The sequence below is a fragment of the Rhea americana genome, unplaced genomic scaffold (genome assembly GCF_003343005.1).
Source record: "Rhea americana isolate MKP2758 unplaced genomic scaffold, rheAme1 scaffold_286, whole genome shotgun sequence".
In the NCBI taxonomy this organism is placed as follows: Eukaryota; Metazoa; Chordata; class Aves; order Rheiformes; family Rheidae; genus Rhea; species Rhea americana.
In genome coordinates, this window is record NW_028186408.1 from 844,080 (window position 1) to 869,091 (window position 25,012).

Here is a 25,012-nt window from a genome sequence, read left to right on the forward strand (position 1 = left end):
TCTCAAATTATTCCTTTAAGTCTGTTTAGCTTGGTGGATTTCATAGCACATAGGGTAATGATAATATCTGACAGCTACTCAAAAGCACCTTGCAAGAAAGCTGACAAAGCACAAAACACAACTTGTTTCCTTCTAGCTTAATACTAAACAAATGTCTTTGCCATCGATTCCCTCTGATTGTGTTCTGTAACACCTCTGTAGGATAAATTCAGTAATGGGACATTCTTTCTATATGAACCATTCTCTTTGAGCTCTGTGCATGTGAGACAGTTACTCTGTCAAGCTTCACTACTCCGTGCAATAGGTGATAATGCTTCATTGCTCTTCATGATCTCATTTCTGGCTACACATGTTATCTGGAAGCTCTCACTGAAGCACAGCATTGTCCCTACCTTTTTAGTCTTGATAGTAGAACACACTTACTTTCAGGGATTGTCCACTTGAATAGTTGTGCCAGAATATTACTTCTTCATTTTTTGCGCCCCCTCCCCCCATTTTTTTTCAAATTATCTTTGATTTGCATATGCATTTAAAAGAAAACAGGGACTTAATTGTGGAAAAGTAATACACAGAGTTCTAGATAGGAGTAGTTCTTCTGCATTGAATTCATGCATCAATCTGTAATCAGGTTAACTCCCTATCAGCTCTTAGTGGCTCTGCATTTTACCTCAGCTTTTCTAGTTGTAAAAGCTATTGTATTGGATGAGGATAGAGTGAGGAGCAGTAAAACCACTGCTTTAATGGATAATTTGCTAGAAATGACAGAAGCTATCAGATAGCTAGAAGAGCTATCAACTCTAATGGTTGCATCACACAGACCTTACTGTCATTCTGATTTATCAAAAGGCCGAAGGAGCCCTCTGAGAACCTGGCTTGCTAAAACAGTTTTAGTTGCCATGCTGTCTGGCAACAGACAGTCCTGGGGCTCAAGACACATGCCTCATACTTGAAATGAGGAGGGGAAGGCAGGGAGATCCTGAAGCCCTCCTGATTACACAGTCAAGCAATGATTTTGCAAAGATTGAGGGAACCTTACCCCTTTTTTTCAGTTCCATGTAGCAGCTATCACAGACTTTGGCTGCTTGTTCTTTGAGGTACTTCATGGGGTACTTGTTTCTTGAACAATTTCGACACACAATCTGTTTCAGAAAGGTGAGATGCGTGTAAATTAATTTTACATTAATATAGAACACATACAAAGCAAATTCTCTGAGCTGGCTGGCAGAGGAATAAGGTTAGTGGACGAGATAAGGCTGTTAAGTATGTGTAAATCAGGGCAAGTCTATTGACTTAACTGTAATTGCTCTGTTTTTGTACGTTTTTTACACTTAGAGTGTTGTAAGCCAAAGCAAAATTTATCACTGTATTTAGTTGCACACCATTGCTATGATCATCTCCTTTGGAACTTATACCTTCCATAGTAGTGAAGCACAGAAAGACCACTGTAGTATTGCATCTGGTTTCAAAATTTTGTTAGTAACATTGTTTTCTGTAACTTGCATTGTAAGCTTGCATGTTTTTGCTATGCCTGTGGTGGTACAGACTGATTTTGTAGAATTGGAGAAAGATAAAGTAAATACTTTGTCATACCAGCAAAAATAACCAGTAGAGTTTGATATAACAAAGTATCACTGAGGCTGAAAGATAGCCATCATTCAAAATAGGACTTTAGGTTTGTGTGGATAACACACAGGTCTCTACAGTTGATAGTCTCTGATAAAGGAAGAGAAACACTGGAAAGGCTATAGATCCTCTGAGCCTTCAGGGCAAATACCAGCTGCTCTTTAATGGAATACAGAGGAAGCTTTGCCTTTGGTCAGTGATCTAACTGTGCCTTTCTACTGAGTTTCTTCACCTTTCTTGGAAGATAATTTTACCAGCTGTTGTTAGGGCCTGGACTAGATGCACTGCTCTGGTCTGAAACAGAACCTGTGTTTCTACTGTATCTTTTCATCATCTCTAGTTCTAGCAGCAGATCAGATATAAAAGCTGGGCTCAATGATAATTATCCTGTGGGCCTTCCAGCTTCTGGCCTTTGGGAATTATTTGGCCCTCAAGGGAAGGTTACCATTGTTTCTGCTAGAGCCATTAGTAACCCAAATAGTTATTTCTCTTCTACAAAGCAAAAAAATCATTATGAGAAGTCAGATTTTATTTTTGAAGTTTCTACATGCTTGCAGAGGTTAGAGTAGTAGCAGTTGGTGTCGTCAAGGAGTGAATAAAGCTTTTCTAAGGAGCTTATACAGCTCTTACCTTCCCACAAGCATGACAATGATGGCGTCTCAGGGTGAGCGTAAAGTCACAACCGCAGTTCATGCACATCATGACATGTGACACAGGTACCAAAGTTGGAGGCCTCTCACCCAAGGGTATTCCAAGCCTTTCCCTTAGCTTAAAATCAAACAAGAATAAATTAAGAAGTACCCACACTTCCTAAGTACACTCAGTTAGTCCCACTGCTTCACATATAGTTCTTCTCTTACTTCAGTATGTCTTCACCTGCTAAAATTCCCAAATTCTCAAATTCTTAACACCAAAGTATGAGATGCAACTGTTCAAGGGCTGAGAGACTGTGGCCGATCAAGACTATTGGTATTGTGAAGACCAGATTCAAACCAGGAAAAAATTGATGCAGATCTATTACTGTCCATTCACTGATGCTCTTCTGCATCAGACAAGGATCTGATTTGTTGTATAATGCAAATTGCGTGTATGAACATGAGCTAAAAGCATCTTTTTTTAATGGCTTTTGAAATAGTATCTATAAAAAACTTCACAACTTTCAACTGAAAAAGGACTGAGCTCATAATTTCATTACATCTTGGGGCAATTTTATGGTCAGGAGAGAGATGTTAGAGAAAGCAATAAAACGTTGTTTCAGTCCGTGATTTACACAAAGATGAATTTATCCCCACACAATCCAAATCTGATCTGTGCTTTCCACTGCTGTTCTGAATACGTTACTAGCTTTAAGAAAATACATGCTATTCCCATGTGTTGCCATGCACCAGGCAGCAGTGTTGTGCAGATACCTCTCTGCCTGTGCTCCGAGCCCATGAAGCTGTGGTCAGTGTGGAACTGAACCCAGTTTAATGATCCGTTGCTGGGAAGCTGAATGCATTAGCTCAGGCTCAACATCAAATTGTATCATGGGAACCCTGCTTCCAGTTCACAGTGGCTTAGTGTTTAGCAGTGGTAAAGCAAGCTCTTGTGCCTTTAAAAAATCTGTTTGTTAGGAGAGTTTTCTGGGAGGAAATTAGACCTCTGCAAGCAAATAATAGTATTTAGATGCAGAAGAATTACATTTTCCTTGCACACATTCAGATCTAAATCAGAAGCAGAGTTGCATAAGCAATTATATTTTTGTGTGTTGGAAAAGGGTATCTTTTAAGTTGCTATACATCTGAATTTTTTTTTTCCTGTTGAAAATTTGGAAGCAGATTAGCTTCAGGCCAGTAAGAATATCTTTCTTTGTTTTTGGAGTTCAATTTTTATTTCCCAATTTTTATTTCCCACAGTCTTTAAAAATAAACTGCCCCTCTTTTTTTTTTTTTTTTTTTTTTTTTTTTTTTNTTTTTTTTTCCCTAGTTAGCGTTATTAGTGAAACCCTAGGGTTCTACTTAACCTTACAAAGCATTTTATCAATTACTTTTTATCAAGTCTATTATTTGCTTTTATAAATGGGAGTAGCACAGTTGAAATTAATGCAATAGCAGTAGTATACATTAATTGTGAAGGTACAATTAGAATATTGCCTGGTGAGGTTTGCACTGGCAGTGAATCTATTATGCGTGTGATATAAGCATAACTAATGGGTAGTTTCATTTTCCTAAAGTCATGTGCAAATTTTGTAGCTATTTTCAGAATATCCAAGATAGGATGGTCCTGTAAGACCAAATTCTTCTAGTCTTCCTCCAGTAAAACTCCTATAGATTTAAGCAAAGACCTCAGAATACCATATGATTAAAATTTCAGAGGTGGCCTATGAAAATTGTTTGGTAACCAGGAAATGCAAATGAGCTTTGTCATTTAGGCTTGAAATACTGATTTAAATAAAAATAGTAAGAATGCTCTGCCACTAGGAACTCTGCTTTTTTATACCCTCATTTTCTTTCCTTTCTCTCTCCATTTATTTATTTTCCTTCCCCTTTCCACCTCTGAAATTCTCCTCTTACCGCCACGCTGCTGTGGAAGGTGGAGGTGTTTTGAGCTTTGCAGTCATCTGGGATGTGTCTGCTGATGCAACTGTACCAGTCATCCCTTTCTGAACAAGAGCTGTGGAATGAAATACAGCAGTGCAGTCAGTGCCATGCATGGTAGGGATTGAACCAAGCAGTTTCTGGATCAGAAGAGAAAAGCTTTGCTTTATGAATGTTTGCTTTTCCCCACCAGTGATTTGGTATGCAACTAGTGTTTCTTTGACTAGGAATAAAACTGACTGACATAGCTGTTCAGCAAGATGATTAGTTTGGATCTGTGATTAGGACTGTGTCTGAGAATGAATGAAGTGCTCATGAATATTTCAAGGTAGTCTCTGACTTTATCATAGGTTGTTCAGTCCCAGATCATGTAGGGTGATGTGAATTCTATCTCGTCTGTCTTAGCTGTTAGGCATTCTAGAGCATGTAGTGTTGGCATAGTTTGCACTCATTTCTTCAATGGAATGCTTAGATGATCTCCATGTTGGGGCATGCAGATGTCTGGCCTGCAGGTAGAGATCTTTTTTTTTTTTTTTTTTTTTTTTTCTCTCTAGGTTGATCACAAACAATCTTCAAAATCTTAGCAGGAGGCTTAGACAGCAAATTTGGGAAAAAAATTCAGCATTCCATCTAGTTGCAGTTTTGCGTGGAGACCAGTAGTTCTCCAAAGTTGTCCCAAGATGCCCCCTTTGCCCTAGACAAAACAGGGAGTTTATGCACTTCTCAGCCAGTCCAGCTCTCCCAGAAAAGCAGCAGGGCAGTTAATGTTTTTTAATTCCCAGACACAGCCCTCTGTGAGGGCTGTTAGCTGTTCTGTGTTAGACGTTTTTTTCCTGCTGTGACTCCAAACTGCTCTTACTGCCCATCTGAAACTGTGCAAAACTCTAGCTGCTCCAAGCATCAATCACAGGAAGGGATGAAGCTCAGTGTGGTCTCCCCTCCCCAAGTCATACCAGCCATTCACATTAAAGCTACCTGCTAGGCTTGCTTGTAAAAAGTAGCAGTGTCATCATTGCCAGCTGCTGTTCAGCTGTGATTTTCTGACACCAAGCTCAGGAAGGCCACCAAACAAGACATCTGAGAACAACTTGTCTTTTGTGATCTTAAGGAGAGACGGGAAGCAAGAAAGGAAAAGCCAGTGTTAATCAGTGCACCTGACTTAGAATCCCTCTGTGCCCTGACCATAAGCCTTTGTCTGTTAAAATCACCAGCTGCTATAAAATTCAACAAGCCTGTTGGAGTAAAGAGATTCCTGAGCAGATGTATATAATGCATCTATACACATGCATACTCTATACATATGTAGACATATATAACCGATATATGCATATATATAGGTTAACCTTTGCATGACAAAGTATAATGTAGGAGATTCTCTTACAAGAGTGACAGTACACTAGTAAAAGCTCTGTCAAATTTTACTTTCTAAAGAAATCTGAAAAAGATGTCTTGTCTTCTAGTCAAACCATATTCCTAGCTTGCAAAGCATCAACTGAAGTGATTTTTTTAACCTTTCTCTTGTTAATTCTTACTTAGAAATTCTCCCCACTTAAAAATTAAGATGTCTTAAAAAAAGAAAATCATGGCCCATATAGTGATGTAAATTAAAAACACTTTGACAAAGATAACAGGGACAATCTTCTATTGAACCCTAGTATCTAACTGGCCCCTTCAACTTTTTCTCCACTCTGTTAAACATCCCTACACAGTAATCATAGGTTACTAGTTGAGAGTAACACCTGGCTGCTGGTGAGTAAGATAAATGATACCGGTCGTCACTGGCCTCTTGTCTATTAGCTATTTCATTGGTTGCATGAAGGCTCAAAGGAATTTTTGCAGAACTTTGGAGGCTCATGGAAACTCAGACCCCAATTCACCATTGCCACATTCAGTCCCTGTGCGATTTCTGGGCTGCACCCTTGGGCTGAGCTGTCATTTATCCCTGTGCTGGTTCATATACTTAGGCATTGTGTTTAGACAAATAGAAAAAGAATGTCAAATTGTTCCTGCAGTCTCCTGGACAGCAGGGGACCTCTGTGCAACACAGAAACTGGACTGAGATAGGATTTTGTTACAGTGTCATCACTGTTTCTCTGAATTAGCATGCTAGAGAAGTAATACTGCATGCTTTCTCATGGTGCTTTGGTATTTTATATTGGCACCACACTATTACCTCTATGTCTAAGAAGAACAATTTTGAAATGCAAATAAAGGTGTAAGAGAAGACATAAGGGGGATCTTATCAATGTGTACAAGTACCTGAAGGGAGGGTGTCAAGGGGACGGGGCCAAGCTCTTTTCAGTTGCCCTGTGTGACAGGACAAGAGGCAATGAGCAGAAATTGAACCACAGGAAATTCTGCCTGAACGTGAGGGGGAACTTCTTCACTGTGATTGTGATGGAGCACTGGAACAGGTTGTCCGGAGAGGTTGTGGAGTCTCCTTCTCTGGAGATCTTCAAGGCCCGCCTGGACGCAACACTGTCTAACATGCTCTAGGTGACTCTGCTGAGTGGGGAGGTTGGACTAGATGATCTCCAGAAGTCCCTTCCAACTTTACTGATTCTATGATATCTATGATCAGCTCCACTCAATAAGGGCTCTGTGCTCGGATCCATCACTTGCTGTCCACAAGCCAAGAACATGGCTCTATGGGCGAGCAAGCCATTTTCAGTGGGGAATATAAGAGTTTTGTAGTGCTACTTGTGCATGCAGCCATGCTGACTTCAGAGCTCTGGCCATCCTCATTTTACTGCCTTTAGTCCCTGGCACTCATGCTCTTTTCCCTGCTGTGTTTGCCTTGTGTCATGCAAGCGTAAGGAAGTAAGAGTTGGGTTGTGATCGTCAACAAGTGGCTGTCAGGTTGGGTTTGCAGGACCTCAATATGAGCAGTACAAGACACAGTCTTTATGGAAGCTTGAAGCCTTCAGGTGCTTTTCTGTTCTTGGTTCTCYGTTTGGTGAGTGTAGCATGCTGTGGGTGTTGTGCAGTGACGTTAGGACAGCATTCTGTCCCACTGGGGTCTCATCAGTTCTGCTAGGCAGCACAGTAGGAGAGGAAAAAATGGCCTGTGTTCCTGGGTGACTTGTGGCAGGTTGTCCCAGAATGAGCAGCACAAAGAAGAGAAAAGGGCTCTGTCCCAGTGCTCTGATAAGATTCAGGCTCAGTCTGGCTCTGTTATCAGAAGTGCAGTCTCAGTAGGCCCTGATTCTATTTGCTGGCAAAGCAGCACAGCTCCCAGTGGCTTCACATGCTTTGCCAACTAAGCACAGACTTGATATGAGCCCGAAAGGCAAAGAAACACTATAAAAATGCCAGCAGAGCATTCCAAGCTGCTTCTGAGAGATGCCAAGTTCTGTTGCTCTGGATGAAGGACACACACAGCGGTTGTTTCCCCTGCACAATACAGAAGTACGTATACAACATCCAGCCTTTTTCTTTTCTTTTTTTTTTAACTGAAAGCGGTAATTCAGAAGTACTGTGCGTTTATTTGGGGATTTATAATGAGTGTGCAGCTCTAGGAAAACCTCAGATACTTAATGATTTGCTGGTTATATAAAGGACCAAACAGACTTTGGCAGATAACTGAGCACTGCATACAAAAGGCAAATGTTCTTGGAAAGATGAAAGCTCCAAAATCAGTGACCAAATAAGAAAGTGTCTTCCGTATCTACCTGTTGCACAGGGTAATCTGGGAAAGTCTGCTGTGTTTTCAGCCATACTGTAGTGGGAGGCTTATGATGGACAGTACCTTGCTGACAGCGTCAGGCAGTATTCATCATTTTCAATCTTCAGGACATTCTGGGCTTTTTCTGTCACTGGGCAGCTGACCTAGAAGCAAATACCATGAAYATGAAGGTAGACATGAGTTAAACTGTCTATAACCAGTACATTATACATATCTTGATGTCTAGTGACATCCCAGCCATCTTGTTTTATACTTCAGTGCAAAAAGATGGGCAGGTAGAGTGTTGTATTGCTGATTTAAAGAGGATTGCTCTGTATTTCAATATGATGGTAGTGCTAAAAAAAAGAAAAGTCCATTTAGCCCTACTGTGAAGATAAAGTATGAATCAGGGCTGAATTTGAGTATGATGAGCTTCAGGGGTGTTTATCTGAGACGTGTCAGAACATGTTGGTAAAGGAGGGCAAAAGCCCTGGCTATTCCTAGAAGGAATGGAAATAACTTTCTTCCTAACAGGTAGACCATATGCACGAGAGTGCTTCAGTTCAGTGAATGCCTGCCTGTCTGCAGCAAGGCTCTTCAAGAGTGAAAAATTACTTAAGAGCTACTACTCAGCTAAAACATTTTCTCTACCGTATAGTATATACCAGCCACTTACTAGAAGCAACAGCCACTTAGAAAAAAGTTTCATGGTACTGATATGTTGTTATTAACATACATCTATCATGCCAACGACTCAGTATTTCAAATGTAGCCTAACAGGTACCTGTTCTGCATTTCATTCGATGTAGTAGTGGAGCATTTTAGGACTTCCTTCCACAGGTTTATAGTGGCAGGCTGGGTCAGAAGCAAAGACCCCTCCAGCCCAATACCTCCTGTTGTAGAGAGGCCAGTGAAGGCTTAGGGAAATAGTGTAAGAACAAGGCAATTGTGTCGAGTTTCTGACAATCTGCAGTTCAGGGATTTACTGAATAAGAGACCATGTCTATGTTATTGCATGTAATAGCACCCAGTGCGCCTTTTTCCATGAAGTGGGCTAATCACTTTTTGAATCCATTAACACGATTTTATCCATTAATTTGATGAAAACAGTCAAATGGCACATAACAGGCAAATGAAAGCTTATGTAAATTTGGAGTGGCAGGAGGTTTAAACCAGGCAGCCTAAGCCCTAGTGAATATGTTGTAGGAAACAATCATACACTGGCTGGAGACAGAGGAGAATGGACAAAATGGGATAATAAATCTTTCCTGTCTCCAGTTTCATGATCAGATAGTAAATCTGATTTTGGCTTGCATTATTCATGATCAGCCTGAATAAGGCTGTAATACTAAGTTACAGTCTTATAGATAAGGTTGTTATTTGTTTACTGTGTATTATTTTTCTTTCTACCTCCTGTAAGAGGCAAAGGAATCCCCAACTTGTAAGTCCATCCCCCCCTTCCCCTTGCACTCAGCTGGAAGTGAGACATAAACCAGCAAAGTGCTAACAACCCACTATACAACTTTAATTCCAGGCTATAATACAGATGAGGCATTACCTTCATTCCTGACACGGCCAAGGTGTTTTTCAGCCGGTATTTGCCATCCTTCTGGGGATATGTGTACAACAGAACATCATTCATCTATATGAAGAGAAAGACAAAATCARTAATTTGCAATAGGGCTTGCTGGCCTGACCATTATTTCTTTGGGGGACGCCCAGAACAAGCAGTAACTTGATGAACTGCTAGGGCTGTTACTGAAGACAGGCCTGAGCCACGCACATTAGATCAAGACCTGCATTTCCACAGAGCTCAAGGGAGCTTGGATCCTGGACTTTGAGTCCATCCCATTTTTGACTTGCTAATGGCTAAGCCAGTAGATAATCAATTCCTCCTTCCCCCCTTCCCCTCTTTCTCACCCTTCTCCCCAGCTTGAGTGAAGCAGCTGCTTGTTTTAAGGGCAGTGCAGTGTTCCAGTTGGGAAGGCAACATGTACATTTACTATCTGGCAATACTGAATAACTGCTTGTAATGCAGCAGCTCTGGCTCTGTCAGGATCCCACTGACATTGAAGCTGTGGTTAGGCCAGGGTAGGTGTCTGCTTGAAAGATTTCCATTTTCTGGGCAAAAAGGAAGTAGAGATGAGGAGAGCTGCCAAGGTCTGGAGGAAGGGGTCAAGGAGGAATAGTTACGATGTTTGAGAGGAATGACTGGACTTTACTGCTGGCAGAATTTGTCCAGAGACATGACAGATTTGCTGGGTCTGTGGGCTGCAGCAGAGACCCGTGGGAGAGCAAAATGAGCAACTTTTTTTCATTTTACGAGGAACAAAACATCTGTAACTTAAAATGCCAAATTTTTCCTTAGTTCTTGCAGCTCCTTGTAGAATGCATTTGTTTATAAAACAGCTTCAGACAAAATGGGGTCAGATCTTCCCTGGTAAAATTTGCTTAGCTTAGTCACAGATTTTACTGTGGACTTTTACCTCCATGCCAAAAACCAAAAAAGAAAAAGAAAAAGAAAAAGAAAAAATAAAGAAAGAAATGGTAGAACTGGACCTGGTAGGTCTTTACTGGCCCCTCTCTTCCCTTACTACTAGAAAGAGTAGCAATATCTGTGTGCCATAATATTGTGAAAATTATGCCTATGTGCATGCAGACTCTGTTTTGCTAATAAGAGCAGGTCATGTACTGGTTTTGGGGTGTTTCTTTTCCCTCTGGTCCTTCCACATCAATACTAAGATACTTAAACTCAGCCAGCCCCTTGATTACCAAGGTGGGCATACAAGACAATGTAAAAAGCAAGGCATAGATAATACAGTGCAATGCCGGAGACAAGGTATCCCCATTATTTTTAAGTTTAGCAAAAAGACTCGCAAGCGCTCCTGTATAGGCCACTCTGCTGTGCATTTCTCAGTCTTCCTAGGGAATCTTAATTGATTCATTGTTTAAAGCTCTTTTAATATAGCACTTCTCAACTGAGTATATAAAAACATACTACCAAGTCAGAAGAAAAGTCTCAGACTCTTTTCTCAGTAAAGTGAAGTATTTACTCCTTTTGCAGCAACACAATAGAATTTCATAGAACAAGGTGACAAATGGCTTGTCACAGAGTTTTTATGCCATTTATTTATGGCTCCATAAATTACTTTCCATGCTAACAGTAATCCAGTCAGCACAGTGATACTTGCACAGTACTGAGCACATGATTATTCGCAGTTTAAATAGGGCTATACATAACCAGAAAATTCACAACAACTGATGGCCTACTGAAATTTAGGAGGCTTGGGTAGGAAAACCTATGTGAATATAAACCTTTCAGTGAAAATCAGATAGAAGCTATTCTCACTTGATATTACTAGATGTGTAGGTTTCTTTTTAAGTCAGTGGCAGCAAGGACTGGAGCAGCCAGGTAGGAAAAAGGAAATAAAGGCAGGCAGGCTTTAGTACTAACAGAGAATGCTCTGGATTCCCCAATGAATTCTCACATTTGTCTGGTGATTTTATCTACTGAATGTTTAAAGGATTATAGGAGAAAACAGTAATTCGGCTAGTCATCAGTGACAGTACTTCAAGCTTGTTTCAAAACACAGGAAAAAGTGACTGATTTTGGGCACTAAGGAAGAGAGATCTTTGGGATTTTGGCAGCAAGCACTCCTGGGTTTCTTGGACTTAAAGTTCCATTTATTTTACTTTAAAAGATATATATTTCTTCAGAAAACAGATTCTTCTTTTATTGCTGTTGATTAAGACAGACACCCTGCGGCATTCCGTTGTCATGGCAGCTCTGATTAATACACCAAGATTTTATTAAGCATTAATGATAGTTTTGTTTTATAATTGCCCATGGGGGGGGGATCTTCCTTCTGTTTTGTTATGCAGTATATAGAGGAGGGCAGTGAGTCTAATGTCTTTTGAGGTCCCATCAGCCACAGCTTGTCACAATGAACTTATGACAGATATTTCAAAACAGTAATTACTAAGTAAGGCACACAGAAAAAAGATCTGCATTCCCTATTATCTCCTTAGCCACATCTATACTTGAGATCTGAGTTGTGGCTATATGAATGGTTTGTGCAGAACTAGCATCATTACCAGTGTTTTCATGCATTCTCCTGTTTCATGCTCTACTTTTCTGTCTGCCACTACAGGCACATTGTTCCCTGAAGCAGTGAGGTCTGAGCCATAATAAAAGCTGATCTTGCAGACATTCAGATATCTGTGGTAGAAAAGCTCAAACTGCCACAGCCCCCAGGGAACTTCTGAGCAGTCCTTATGTTTCAGACACACTTCTGTTTGCCAGAAAACTTCCTGAATAAATGGGATTCCCAAACTGTATGGGTATCAATGAGGGAACAGATATTCCTGTTCTGTGCTGATGCATGCACAGAATCATGCAGTCCTCAAGAGAACAATTGATAATGCAGAGAAAGAGAGGGATACTTCTGCTTTTTTTGTCCCCCCCCTCTTCTTTATAATCCCTTCTCTTTTGGTGGGAACCTAGTAACATTAGAGGTCAGAGCAAATTTTCTAACCTACACTGTCCACATTTTTTTGATTCAAGTAAGTTTATCTGTGCCCCACTGAACTGCTGGCACCCATATTTAGTGCCCATTTTGTCTAAAAGCTCCTACCATGTGTTTGTTTTTCGTGAGTGTTTTGAAGGGTAGTTTATTATGAACCCTGTGTTGTTCAAGTCAGTGCTAAACATCCTCTGAGTGTCAGCAGAGCAACCTGAATGTGTGCTGGGGCTGCATTTTCTAAACTTCAGACTCAGAATTCTCCTGTGTTCCAGCTCTGCTGGTTAGAGAATTAAACAAAGTCTGCTATTTGATGGCAGTTTCCCCCACCCCACTTCCAACACAAGCAGCCTTTGTAGAGAAATTCTTGGAAGGGTGAGATAAGAGATAGTGTCTGAGTTGCAAAGTCCTGCAGTTGAGGGGCGATTAGGGGGCCTTCCAGCGTCAGCAACCCATACTGTGCTGCAAAAAGGCTCCAACATCCTTGTAAACAGAGACTGGATTCAGGAAACAGGCGCCCAGCAAAACTTGCCAAACATCCTGCCAGGAAACACCAGATTCAACAATACCATCAGCCTGCACAAGACAGCCAGCTCAAGTAGCTTTGTGATACACAGAATATACACCCACAGAAACACATGTACCCCAAGAATCCCTGAATGCATGTGCTACACATTCATGCCTGTGGGAGCTGAGTGCGGATATGAACCATTCCTTAGGGGAATGTATGCATACTTAGAAGTGTATGCTCAGAGCACAAGTGCACACATATCACCAAAGCATACCCTGAATGCACAGACCAAGTAAGAGTCTGGCACATGCCCAACTTTTATAGCATACTCTAACTACAGCTTCAGTTTGGTGGACTCATCTCCTAGGGCATGTAGAGGTTAAATTCTCAGGTTTACCTTCAGCATATACTCTTCCACTGAAACTTTCTCCAGGCTCTAGGCTTGATTCTGTTCCAGGCAAAGTAAGTTCATTATGGAGAATTTTGAAAAGTCCTAGTCATGTAAAATTTTGGGTAGCTAAGGTAAACTCACTCGTTTCATCCAAAATCAAAACAAAGTACACCTATACATACCAGCTTCTGATGACCTTTTTCAAATAGCAATGGACATAAAAAAAAATCCAGTTCTGAAAGTTTTTCTTGATAAACGTATCAGAGTAAATCCTCATACTACCGGAATTTTGTCAGTGGCTTCAAAAGGGCTATAATATGGCCCTTAAAATATAAAGGCTTTAATGAGTGTAGGTTTTAAGAGGCAATATTTAAGAGATTATTCAAGTTTTAGGGTTTTCTGTTTTCCAGCAGAGTACAAAAGAATCAAATTTCAAGCATGCCTGGCATACACAGAATGTCCCAGAGGTCAGAATCAAGAGACAGTGTGTGGACCAGGGCTAGATGCCCTGGCAGAGGGAAGGATGCATTCATGCAGGTCTTAGCTGTTGCAAAAGGATGTTGCCAGTGATTGGTGGTAGGGGCTTAAGACTGCTGCAGTAAAGGTCCTGTATGCCAAGACAAAACATGTTGCTAAAGCTAGGCAGGAGTTGTCTAAACGTATTCACAGGCTAAATAAGCCATTAAACACCCTAAAACTGATGATGACATAACAGACTCTGCAGTATTAGTGGTGATAGATAATGCAAAACACTGCAGATGTTAACTGCAGGAACCTCTGCATTCCACAGTGATTCTCTTTCCTACAATTACAACACACATAGTGTTACTCTTCCATCTAAGGGACTCTTGGGATAGAGGAAACTCTGTAAAAATTAACTGAATCCAATGGCAGATCATTGCCAGTGAGTTTCAAACTGTTTCCAAGATCCAGTCATCCTCTCAACAGGAAATGTAGTATGGGAAGCCTAAAGCAGTTGTAACTTCACTGAGCTAAAGCAGGAAAAAAGCCAGCTTCATGTGTTTCTGGTTCTTGAAAATGACCACCATGGTTTAATCTAGCTCCATCACGTGCTTTGCATGGCAGCGTGTGTCTGGCCACAGTTTGCCTTTCTGACCCAAAGGAAGAAGAAGAAGAAAAGTGTTTCTGAATACTGAGAGCATCTATTAACCACTGGACATTGGCTACTGTATTGTCTGCAGCTGCCAAGAGACACTTCTCTCAATGCAGTTGACATCCGGGTTTGAGCAGCTGAACTTTCCCTAGAAACCAAAAATAGTTCCGTGGCTAGAAAGTGCCAGACACTCATTTCTCTGCTTTCTTCATTCTAGTAATACTTTCTGCCTCTATAACCTTCAAGCTGATAAAACCATTTCAGATTCTTTGAATTTTAGCTCAGTTTATGTTTTACCCAGGTTTGAATTTTACATTTTTCTCAACGTTTAATAAAGATCTGACTTCTGATCCTCCTTTTAAGTTTTTTATCTCAGTTATAATAGCTAAGTTTGTGCTATTGCAGTTTTTACCATAGTGGTGGATTATGGTGACAGAGTTATGACCACATTGGAAGACAAAGTAGTAAAAACATTTTGGAATATTGCCGCAGTTTTAGCCTCAATTCCAAAATGTTCTTACAATCCTAGCAGAGGCAAATGTTTATGCAGAGAGATTAGCGAGGAAAGCAGATATCATCTCTTATCAAGTGGTCATCAGCAGGATTCAGTGTTCACCTGCAGAGAACACACTTTCTTAGGATTAGCCCCTGGTCCCACAGTGATTGTTTCTGGCATGAACATTTTCCCTTGGTTTCCACGGAGTCATGATTTTGACATTTTTGCTATTGTTACAGTTCATTGATGCAGACTGAGTAAAACAGCACTGCAGCAATCTCATATTTGGAAGATTTGGGTGAAATAGATCACTTTCAGTACATGAAAGTCTAAATTTTCACAGAAACCAATGAAGCCATCAAAAAAGTGAAGTGCCAGCACTGTGTCCTATCTCATCTGACCTTTGATTGTGATTGCAGTATGTGATCATGGAGGCAGAGATGCTGAACAGCAACAAGTATGAAATAATAATCAGAGGGAGAAATAAGAAGAATTAATGGTAAAATGTATGACTTCTATAATCAGACATCTCTCCTTACATTGGTCCTGGAGTGAAAAGCTAACCATGCTTATAGAGGCCACAGCATATACATATTCTGGGCCTATAACCCATTTATTTTAAAATAAAATTTTTCAAATGGGGTACTTTAATATTAATACCAGCAATGACCCTGAGGACTTTATGGCTCTTTTCTGGAAAGGAGCTCTAAAAACTTTTCAAACATGAACAGATAAGCATCAACTCCAAAGAGGTGAGCAAGCATTATTTTCCTCTTCATTCAGATAAGTGCATAAAAATGCCTGTGGTTATACAATAAACCAGCTGCAAAGTTGAGAGTATAGCATAGGAGTCTGGAGTCTCAGATCCTCTCTAACTGCTCAGTGTAGTGTGTAATGCGAAATAAAAACATGAACATATCTCCAAACCAGTAGTTTTCTATCTATTTTGTTTTGCAGATACTTGCAATTTTTGGTGGGGTTGTAGACTCCTGAAAAATAAAATGAGTAGTTCTTTTTCTCAGTTATTTTAGAAGTATTTTGCACACCCCAATGAAAATAGCTGCTCTGATCAACAGAGCTGGGGATGTGTGTTCAGACAGATGGAGTATATCCAGACAGTGCACACAGTTACTATGTAATTTACACAGACATGCACAAAGGGAAATAAAGTCTAGTCCTTGAGAGCCAGATACAGAACCCTCTCCCAGCTGAATCCAAAGACAGTTTTCATAAACTCTAGCGGTTGGATGTTCTCTGTTGTTACTGATCAGACCTCCTGAGGCCTTAGGGCAGCTTTTCAAGTGTGCAGCTTAATTATTGAGAATATTCAGATGCTCCTGTCCTCCTGAGCACCTGGGATACTTAGGCCAAGCTGAAGGTACTGGCAGAATACCTTTGCAGAACTATGGCCTACTTGGGGGCTCGAAGTCACCGGGAAGCAAGTAGAGGGCTGCACAGCCTGTATTCCTGTACACAGAGCCAGTGGGGACTTGCATGAAAGGGACTGCTGTTAGCAACAGAAGCCAGCTCATCACATCACTGCTGGTGGTTAAACAACCTGCAACCCTGAAGTTTGTACCCTGGTTCAGGGCTGCATAAGCACAAGAGAAGATATGAGGAAGATGATAAAAATATAAAAGAAATCTTACCAAGAACAAATGCCGAGGGTGCCTGTTTTTGCCGGAAACTTTCATCAGTGTTCCCTCTTTAACAAAAGTCTGAAGGAGAAAACAGTAGGTTATAATCCTGAGGCTTCATTCTGAAGTTCATTGAGAGTAGAGAATACTCCTACCAGGAAAGGAGGAACTCTAACCACATTCATCAGATCCACAGGAAGAGACGAATACCTTACATTTGCTTCTAGCCTGAGTCCTTATGATTTGTCTCTGTCTTTGACAGGGTTAGCCCTATTGCTATTCTACAAAATGTGTTGGAAAACCACTTGTCAGACACCGCTGTCACAGATTGCAGAACTAACATTTAATACGATCCAGACAGGAACTTCTGTCTTTTAAAAAATCTCTAATTAGGAAAAATAAAAAGAAAGATAAGCTGAAACCTTGGCTTTCAGCATGTTACATCCAAATAACCATGTCTGTGTACATAATCTGTACATGTCTGCAAACACAATAGATATCTTTCCCAGTCCATCCCTATTACGACTATGTGGATAGTCCAGAATAACTGAACTACAGCAGTGGATCTGCAGTCATAAATTATTCTCTGATGGAGAGATTTTCATGCTAGAACAATTTATACTCAAAGAGACCAATCCTCCAAATTCTACGTGCTCAGGTTCGCGGAAGTTCCTAAAACATTGTCTGGCAAGGGCAAGCAAGAATACTAATATTAAAGGAAAAATAGAGGATGACTGCACTATTGGCTGATGAGGAGTCTTGTGCTAGGAGCATGCATGTCTTGAAAATTGCTCCATGAATTTTGCTAAAGATACTGTTGGACTGAGGGGAAATGTAGTGTTGCAGAATTCAAGAAGAAATCTTTTGAAGCATAGAGGTAGGTGGGAGCTGAGGAAGCCTGACAGACTTAATAGCCAAGAGAATTTTGCATTTGATATGGATAGCAAGACAAAGCTATACATGCTCCCACATTTCTGTTTATATATTGCTTTAAAATAATGTCTTGTACTAAAAGCAGCACTAGGGAATGATAAGAATAACAATTTGAAAACAAATGATTTCCCTTGATTTAAGGCTCTTACCTAGCCAGATAAAACTCTGAGTCTTTCCAGCCTTCAGGTATTTCAGCTTGGATATATAGAAAGCAAAACAGTGATTCCTCCAAAACATACTACTGTGGGGCAGTCTGAGGACGGCTGGAGTGAAAAGCCAAATGGCTGCTCTGTGCGAAGGGAAGGGCAATGCTTGTCTTTCCCAGTGCAAGGCTCTTGGCATATCTCCCTGAGCACTGCCAGAGTGATGGCTTTTTACACAAGCCAGGCCTACAGCTCTTATCTCAGTGACTCAGTAAACAACACCTGTGGACATCTGAAATCTCACCATCCACACAGACAGAAATAAAGCTGGCCGGAAACAATGCCCTTATCAGCAGAGGTCTGCCTGCAGCACTCACCCTTCCTGGCTGGAGAAGGCTACTCTGCCCCATGACACTGTACTCAATGTGTACCAGCTTCTGCAAGTTTTCCTGAGGAAGAGAAACAGCATTTAGGAGACTGTATGATGATTGTTCTTCACAAGCAGGCAAACCCTCCCTCATCCCTCCTTACCATTTTATTTCTCTGACTAGGAGATGATAGTGATACTACAGAGTTAAGTTTCAGAGAGAGAGAAGTGAGCCCAGGAAATTTAGGTCTAGAAAACCTTATTCCAGCTTGGAAGGTTTTGTGAAATCTCATTACCTACATTCATACCTGTTATGACCTACAGCATCTCTGTTATCTTTGCTACCTCTTTAATATTTCCTGTACACCTCAATTCACCTTCAGAAAGGCCATGCGAACCTCTTGCATTTGCTGACTTTCTCACTCTGAGAACCAGTAAAATGGAAGGAAAGAGAAAGTTCGCTATCATCAGTACCATCTCTGGAAAGGTGATGGAACAGCTCATTCTGGATGTCATCTCCAGACATATGGAGGAAAAGAAGGTGATCAGGAGTAGCCAGCGTGGATTCACCAAGGGGAAATCCTGCTTAACCAATCTGATAGCCTTGTGTGATGGAATGACTGGCTGGGTAGATGAGGGGAGAGCAGTGGACGTTGTGTACCTTGACTTCAGCAAGGCTCTTGAGACACTGTCTCCCCTAACATCCTCCTAGAGAAGCTCAGCATGTGTGAGTTAGATGAGTGGACAGTGAGGTGGATTGAGAACTGGCTGAAAGGCAGAGCTCAGAGTGTTGTCATCAGTGGCGCGGAGTCTAGTTGGAGGCCTGTGGCTAGTGGTGTCCCCCAGGGCTCAGTACTGGGTTTTTTCCTGTTCAACTTCTTCATCAGTGACCTGGATGAGGGGACAGAGTGCCTCCTCAGCAATGATACCAAGCTGGGAGGAGTGGTTGATACAGCTGAGGGCTGTGCTGCCATTCAGAGAGACCTGGACAGGCCAGAGAGCTGGGCGGAGAGGAACCTCCTGAGGTTCGACAAGGGCAAGTGCAGAGTTCTGCACCTAGGGAGAAATAACGCTAGGCACCAGTACAAGCTGGGGGCTGACCTTCTGGAGTGCAGCTCTGCAGAGAAGGACCTGGGAGTGCTGGTGGATGACAAGTTGACCATGAGCCAGCAATGTGCCCTTGTGGCCAGGAAGGCCAATGGTCTCCTGGGGTGCATTAGGAAGAGTGTTGCCAGCAGGTCGAGGGAGGTGATCCTGTCCCTCTCCTCAGCCCTGGTGAGGTCCAGTTCTGGGCTCCCCAGGATAAGAGAGACATGGAGCTACTGGAAAGAGTCCAGCAAAGAACTACAAAGATGATCAGAGGGYTGGAGCATCTGCCGTGTGAGGAACAGCTGCGAGAGCTGGGCCTATTCAGCCTGGGGAAGAGAATACTGAGGGGGGATCTTATCAATGTGTACAAGCACCTGAAGGGAGGGTGTCAAGGGGATGGGGACAAGCTCTTTTCAGTTGTCCCATGTGACAGGACAAGAGGCAGTGGGCAGAAATTGAAGCACAGGAAGTTCTGCCTGAACGTGAGGGGGAATTTCTTCACTGTGAGAGTGACGGAGCACTGGCCCAGGTTGCCCAGAGAGGCTGTGGAGTGTCCTTCCCTGGAGATATATAAAGCCCGCCTGGATGCAATGCTGTCTACCATGCTCTAGGTGACCCTGCTGAGCAGAAGGTTGGACTAGATGATCTCCAGAGGTCCCTTCCAACCTTAACGATTCTGTGATTTTATGATTCTATGATTCTATCTCCTGCAAAGGCCTGTGCTTTAGTGATTATGACACAGATAATCTAGAGCATGTTTTGTTACAATAGGAGTGTTGTTAGGATTGTCTGGAGGTTTATATTCCATGCTAATGGATTAATGGATCTGCACCAGGGGATTTAGAACATTAACTAGTAAATAGGCAATGAAGCTGGGTCTCTATTTTGAATCTTTACAAAGATAAGGCAGCTCATTATCAAACCCTGGTACTATTAACTGCCTGCTTGGGCTGAGAGCACAGAGAGTCAGTGAACACTAGCATGTGGTACGGTTCTGAAAATACCCTGAATATGGTATCTGAAATAAATATAACTAATCTTGTGCTCTCATGAAAGAGATGATACTGGATAGAAAAGTCAGAGGAGGAGGATGGAATATCTGTACCTTTACAGCATTGCTAGGGTCATTTGAGCTCTCCTTCCATATAGCAGGTGATGCTGCTAAAACCCAGGTTTGTGGGTAGGATTCAGTTGTGTTTTTAGCTGGTCAGCACAGCAGAATGGACTACACAGCAGCAATAAGACATCAGTGGAATACATCTAAAAATTAGGACTCTCTTGTCCAAATTAGTCATTCTGTCCTAAATCTTAAGTTACACACCTGGCTAAACTACACAGTGAGGGCCACATTCATGCACACGAGAAAACATCTTCATGACCTAGCAGCAGCCTTTGATTACAGTTTTCAGCTGGGGTAGGTAATGGTCTGTTTTACTGCTCTYCACTCATTGACATTAAGCCATTTCTGGGCTTAGTTAGACAGTATTAGATTAGACAGTGCAATCAAGGATATGTCTGCCTGATACAAAACAGTGCTGTCTACAGAATCGGCTAATTAAGAAAGCTATTGCAGATACCAGGAGTATATCTATGTTCGCATGGTGGTCTGTAAAGGCTAATTTACTGTGAATTTCAGCTAACACAATTAATTAATTAGTTCTTATCTCTGCCTGCTTTTAAAAATAAGCCTGAAGTATCTCCGAATGTTACTACTTTAGTGAAATATTACACTTGTTTAGTATTATGTTATTAATTCTACCAAAGAAAGAATTCTTTAATTTCAGTTATTCTGAAAGTTCTTTAAGTTYAGTTTAGAAATTTTTTTAAATTCAGTTATTAATCTGTAACCACATAACAAGAATGTATAGAAATGGCAACAAGCTTTACCAGCACAGGGGTGCACTGTGATGCTCCAATATAGCTGGTAGTTGACCCATTTTTAAGACCTTTTCAGCCATCAAGTATCTCTTTTGCATTGCAGGCAATAACAAATGGAATTTTTCAGGTCACTTCTGAAATACTGTGGGCCAGCAAAATGGAAACGGAATGTATAATCTAACAGCACAGGAAATACTAGGGATCCTGGGACAGCTGACATTTGCAAAAGACTTTTTCATCACTAAAGGGTATTTGAGCCTTAATGAAACTTGTCAAATTGACAGCTTCCACAACAGAAGCCTCTTCTTCATTTGCATAAAAGGCAGCACCCACTTGTGAGCACTCTCCTGGCAAATGCTAGTGCTAGTCATCAGGCTTTCTCCAAGAGTGAGAGGAGAATTCAGTTGCTGCAGCTCAGATACAATTCAGCTTGTCTTAGATCTGCTGGTGGAGGTGCCTGTTGTAATGCTGACCTTTGCAATACGGACACATGTTCACCAGGAAGCAGACAGAGATGTATCAGACTCATTTCCTGTAGGAAGTTAAACAGCCATCAGATGGGAGGGATTGTAGTGGGTGGCTGAGGGGGGTATAATTTCCCTACAGTTCCCTTAAACTCCCTGTTTATATAATTTTCTTCATTCTACTTAAAACTCTTCTCACTCTCCTTTCAAAATCCTTTATAAGCTACAATTCAAAAATGAAACGCTCCACCCAATTAGCACTGCAGATGCGGGATGCCTGAAAGCCATCTTCAGTTAGCTTAGCAGTAAACTGCAGCTTCCATTAGGCAAGGAACATATTATCATTTTGTATATGTAGAAGGACTGCTTCCCTTAGGAATTCACCAGCTGTTAATAACAACAGTGATTTATAGCTCTTAGCATCTCAGGGCTTCTAACAGATTGTAGAAGCTCACAGAGTAATACAAACTGTGCTTAGTTCAAGTAGCGAATGTATGTCCACTAGAGTTACAGATACTCTTTAGTGCTGTATGGTGATGGCATACCCTGTGCCTCTGCACATCTGTAAATTGTGAATAATATTTTTCTACTTGACAAGAACAGTATGGAGATAATGTATCTGAAAATCATAGGTTAATAGTTTCCAGGGGAAAAACTGCTATAGTGTTATGATAAATTTTTTTTAAAAAGGATAATAATGAATTGTTGATATTCTCCAGAAAATATGGATCAAAATACAGTGTTCCTGTCAGAATTTTGGAGTGCAGTTTGATGAGTTAATAATTGGCACCAGGAATCTTTATCCTTCCAGGTACATGCCAAGTCTAAATTACTGCTTAGAACTTCATCCAGGTACATGGCAAGTTATTAATGCTCCATCTTGAATGACATTGTTGAGTTTGTTCTGCARTTAAGAGTCCCTTCTTAACTTCTTTGGAAATTCTGAGACCAAGAAAAGAATTGCTGGTTATAGGTTTTCTGGATGAGATATTAATTGAGGAAAACAACCTCTGATGTAGCAGAATATTGAACTTCGATTCTCATGAAATTGCCCCTTCATGAACCCACAGCATTCACACAGATGGAAAAAAAGGAAATTTTATTTCTTCTCTTCCTGGCCACAATTTCAAAAAGAGCGGATGTTCTCTGATGATATGATAAAAAAAGAAGTGTAAAAATCTATGTGGAATTTGTCAGCCACTGACAGCAATTATTATGCAGTCTATTGCATCTGTAAAACACAGAGGACCTGCTAGTGTCTTCAAATTAATGCATGGCTTAGTGGAGATAAAAATCAATTGCATGGTAATGCAATACAGCAAATGTAAAGCTTTTCTTCATAATATGAAAGTTCTTTGGCATTTACCACCGCCAAGCTGCATGACAACAAATTGGTTGGATCTAATTGTGAAAGTCTGCTTGTGTCCTGCTGTGTGCATTGCTATGCCAGCGCTGCATAGAAGATGTTCATTCTCTAGCAATCAAGGAGTCTCTATTTGCCCATTTGACAACTGTTGCTTGCTATTCTGAGTCTGGAATTCATTCACATATGGTTTGTGAGATGTCCAGAATACAGGTAAAGAAAAGACCTTAGAACTGCATTTAGTGTTCATATCCCAGCACATTCTAAACTGTACAAAACTGAGCTGTTGTTAGACTAAGTCGATAAAAAGATCTGTGAATGCTTTTATCAAACCAGCACCTGGGTCCCAGTGGACCTTCAGCCAATCCAAAGTAGGTGGATTCTGCTGATGTTTCCTTGGAGGTTTCCCCTCAAGTAAAATCTAAATGTGAGTTATTTGGTTTATATCAAAATCTATAGTAGAACAAAGACATAATTTGAATTTTTATGATCATTTCTTATTAGTAATGTATCTCCATTGACTTCAGTACAATATGCAGTGGAAATCTGATTTGTCCACTTACTTATACTTAAAACTTCAGAAAAGTACTCTTACAAATCTTCCAAACATCTGAGTGAAATCTAAGGAAGCAGAGATGCCAGAAAAAAAGTGTGTGATTGTGATCTGAGCTCTTGTATTTCAAGCCTCTAGTATGGGTGTCCCTAAAGCTCTGAGATTATTTTGGAAACTTTCCCTGAGATAGCAGGTTTATGATGAGGCATTTATTATTTGGGCACAAAGAATGTTCTAATAATGGAAAGGTAGGATTATGAATTGTTTGCCTGGGAACAAAGAAAATCAGAATCAAACCTGTTAAAACCTTTGCTCAATAAGGCCATGGTTTCAGAGTCATTTTGTAGGGTGGGCTGGTTTACATTTATTTTTATGATAAAACCCTAGGCTTATAAGACCACATCCTACCTACAACCTACATCTGTTCTTTCATCTAGATTGCAATATAGTGTCTATATAGTAATTAACTACTGGTTATTGTTGTCAGTACTGAACATCACTCAGAATTAGTCTGTATGCACATCATGATTTCCATGCATCTTTTCTTTCTTCTTGTGTTCCTTTCTCTCTCCTTTCCTTCTCTTCCTTCAGCACTGTGTGTTTGTCCATTGTGCAACTACTGATTCTTTACAAAAGCCTCCCTCCAAACTTTTGTCCCCAACTTATCTACTCTAATGGCTGACAATGAAATAGTTGATATTGAGACCTAAAATGTCTTTAAATAAAGCTGTGAGTAAACAACAAAGGAGATCAATGTACCCAAAAGCTTAGACCACTCAGCAAAGGTGTTCAGGCTGCCTAGTGGCTGCAACATAGAGTATTACTTTGGTTACACATGGCTTGTGTTTGAAACTTCTCCTTACCAATTAGGAGGTGTAAAAGAAGTGTGATTTTTAAGGTGAAAGTTTGGTAAGTTTTGGATTGTCACCAGGCCACATCAGCACTGCCATTGGACTGCTGTTACTGCATAAAGAGGGAACATGTTTTGCACTAGATGCAAAGGAGTGAGGAGGAGCTTGGAACAGGCTTCAGAGCCTGGACAGAGATGGACTTAAACAAAACCAGTAGGTCCAGACTTCTTCAGAGTTTGCACTGAGTGAGAATGCAGATCTGAATTTTGAGTTTTGGCCTTAAAAACCTTGATGTTCAGGATGTTTGAAATCTTGGTGTGTTCTTATGGGTTGAGATGATCTTTGCACGAAAAGAGAAATGTGCTATTTGGGCTTCATTATTGATCTGCAGTAATTTTGCCACTGGCTTCAGGGAAAGCAGGTACAAAGCCTCAGTCTTTATTTCTAGTGCTACCAAAAGGGGAAGGAGACAGATCCTCAAAGACAGGTTCCTCTGTTCAGGAAATAGTAAATAGTTTTAACTACCCAATTATCGCTTTCTGATACAAATATTAAAAGACTTGGAGTTTGTCTTGCCATGAGGAGATCATCACTGAACCTTGTGCTATAAAGCAGCTCATGAACACATAGGCTGTGTTTATGATCTTGGCAAACATATAGGAGACATGGCTTTTAAACCTGAGCAGCAGGGATTTCCAAATGTGAGCAAAAGTTGATGTTCTTGGCTCTCAGGTTCATCTGCTGACAGCAGCTGCTTCTACTTCTTCTCTGAACCAAGCATGAAAGCTTCATTTTTAAGAGATGAAGGGCACCTTGGATTCTGAGACTCTTTCTTTATT

General features: G+C 40.9%; 1 protein-coding gene across 4 annotated transcripts in view; it reads right to left on the minus strand.

The window, feature by feature from the left end:
- Positions 1–25,012, minus strand: part of FGD5 (FYVE, RhoGEF and PH domain containing 5) — a 118,023-nt gene that overhangs the window by 10,811 nt on the left and 82,200 nt on the right. For all 4 annotated transcript variants that reach the window (XR_014896345.1, XR_014896344.1, XM_085308906.1 and 1 more), the window contains exons 11-17: positions 17,986–18,057; positions 16,545–16,613; positions 9,422–9,505; positions 7,948–8,027; positions 4,176–4,275; positions 2,254–2,391; positions 1,037–1,139 (exon numbers count right to left, since the gene is read on the minus strand). Coding sequence is in view for 2 of the 4 variants with exons in the window: in XM_085308906.1 (XP_085165032.1) it covers positions 1,037–1,139; positions 2,254–2,391; positions 4,176–4,275; positions 7,948–8,027; positions 9,422–9,505; positions 16,545–16,613; positions 17,986–18,057 (646 nt within the window). In the remaining 2 variants the exon portion in view is untranslated. The remainder of the gene's footprint in view (positions 1–1,036; positions 1,140–2,253; positions 2,392–4,175; positions 4,276–7,947; positions 8,028–9,421; positions 9,506–16,544; positions 16,614–17,985; positions 18,058–25,012) is intronic.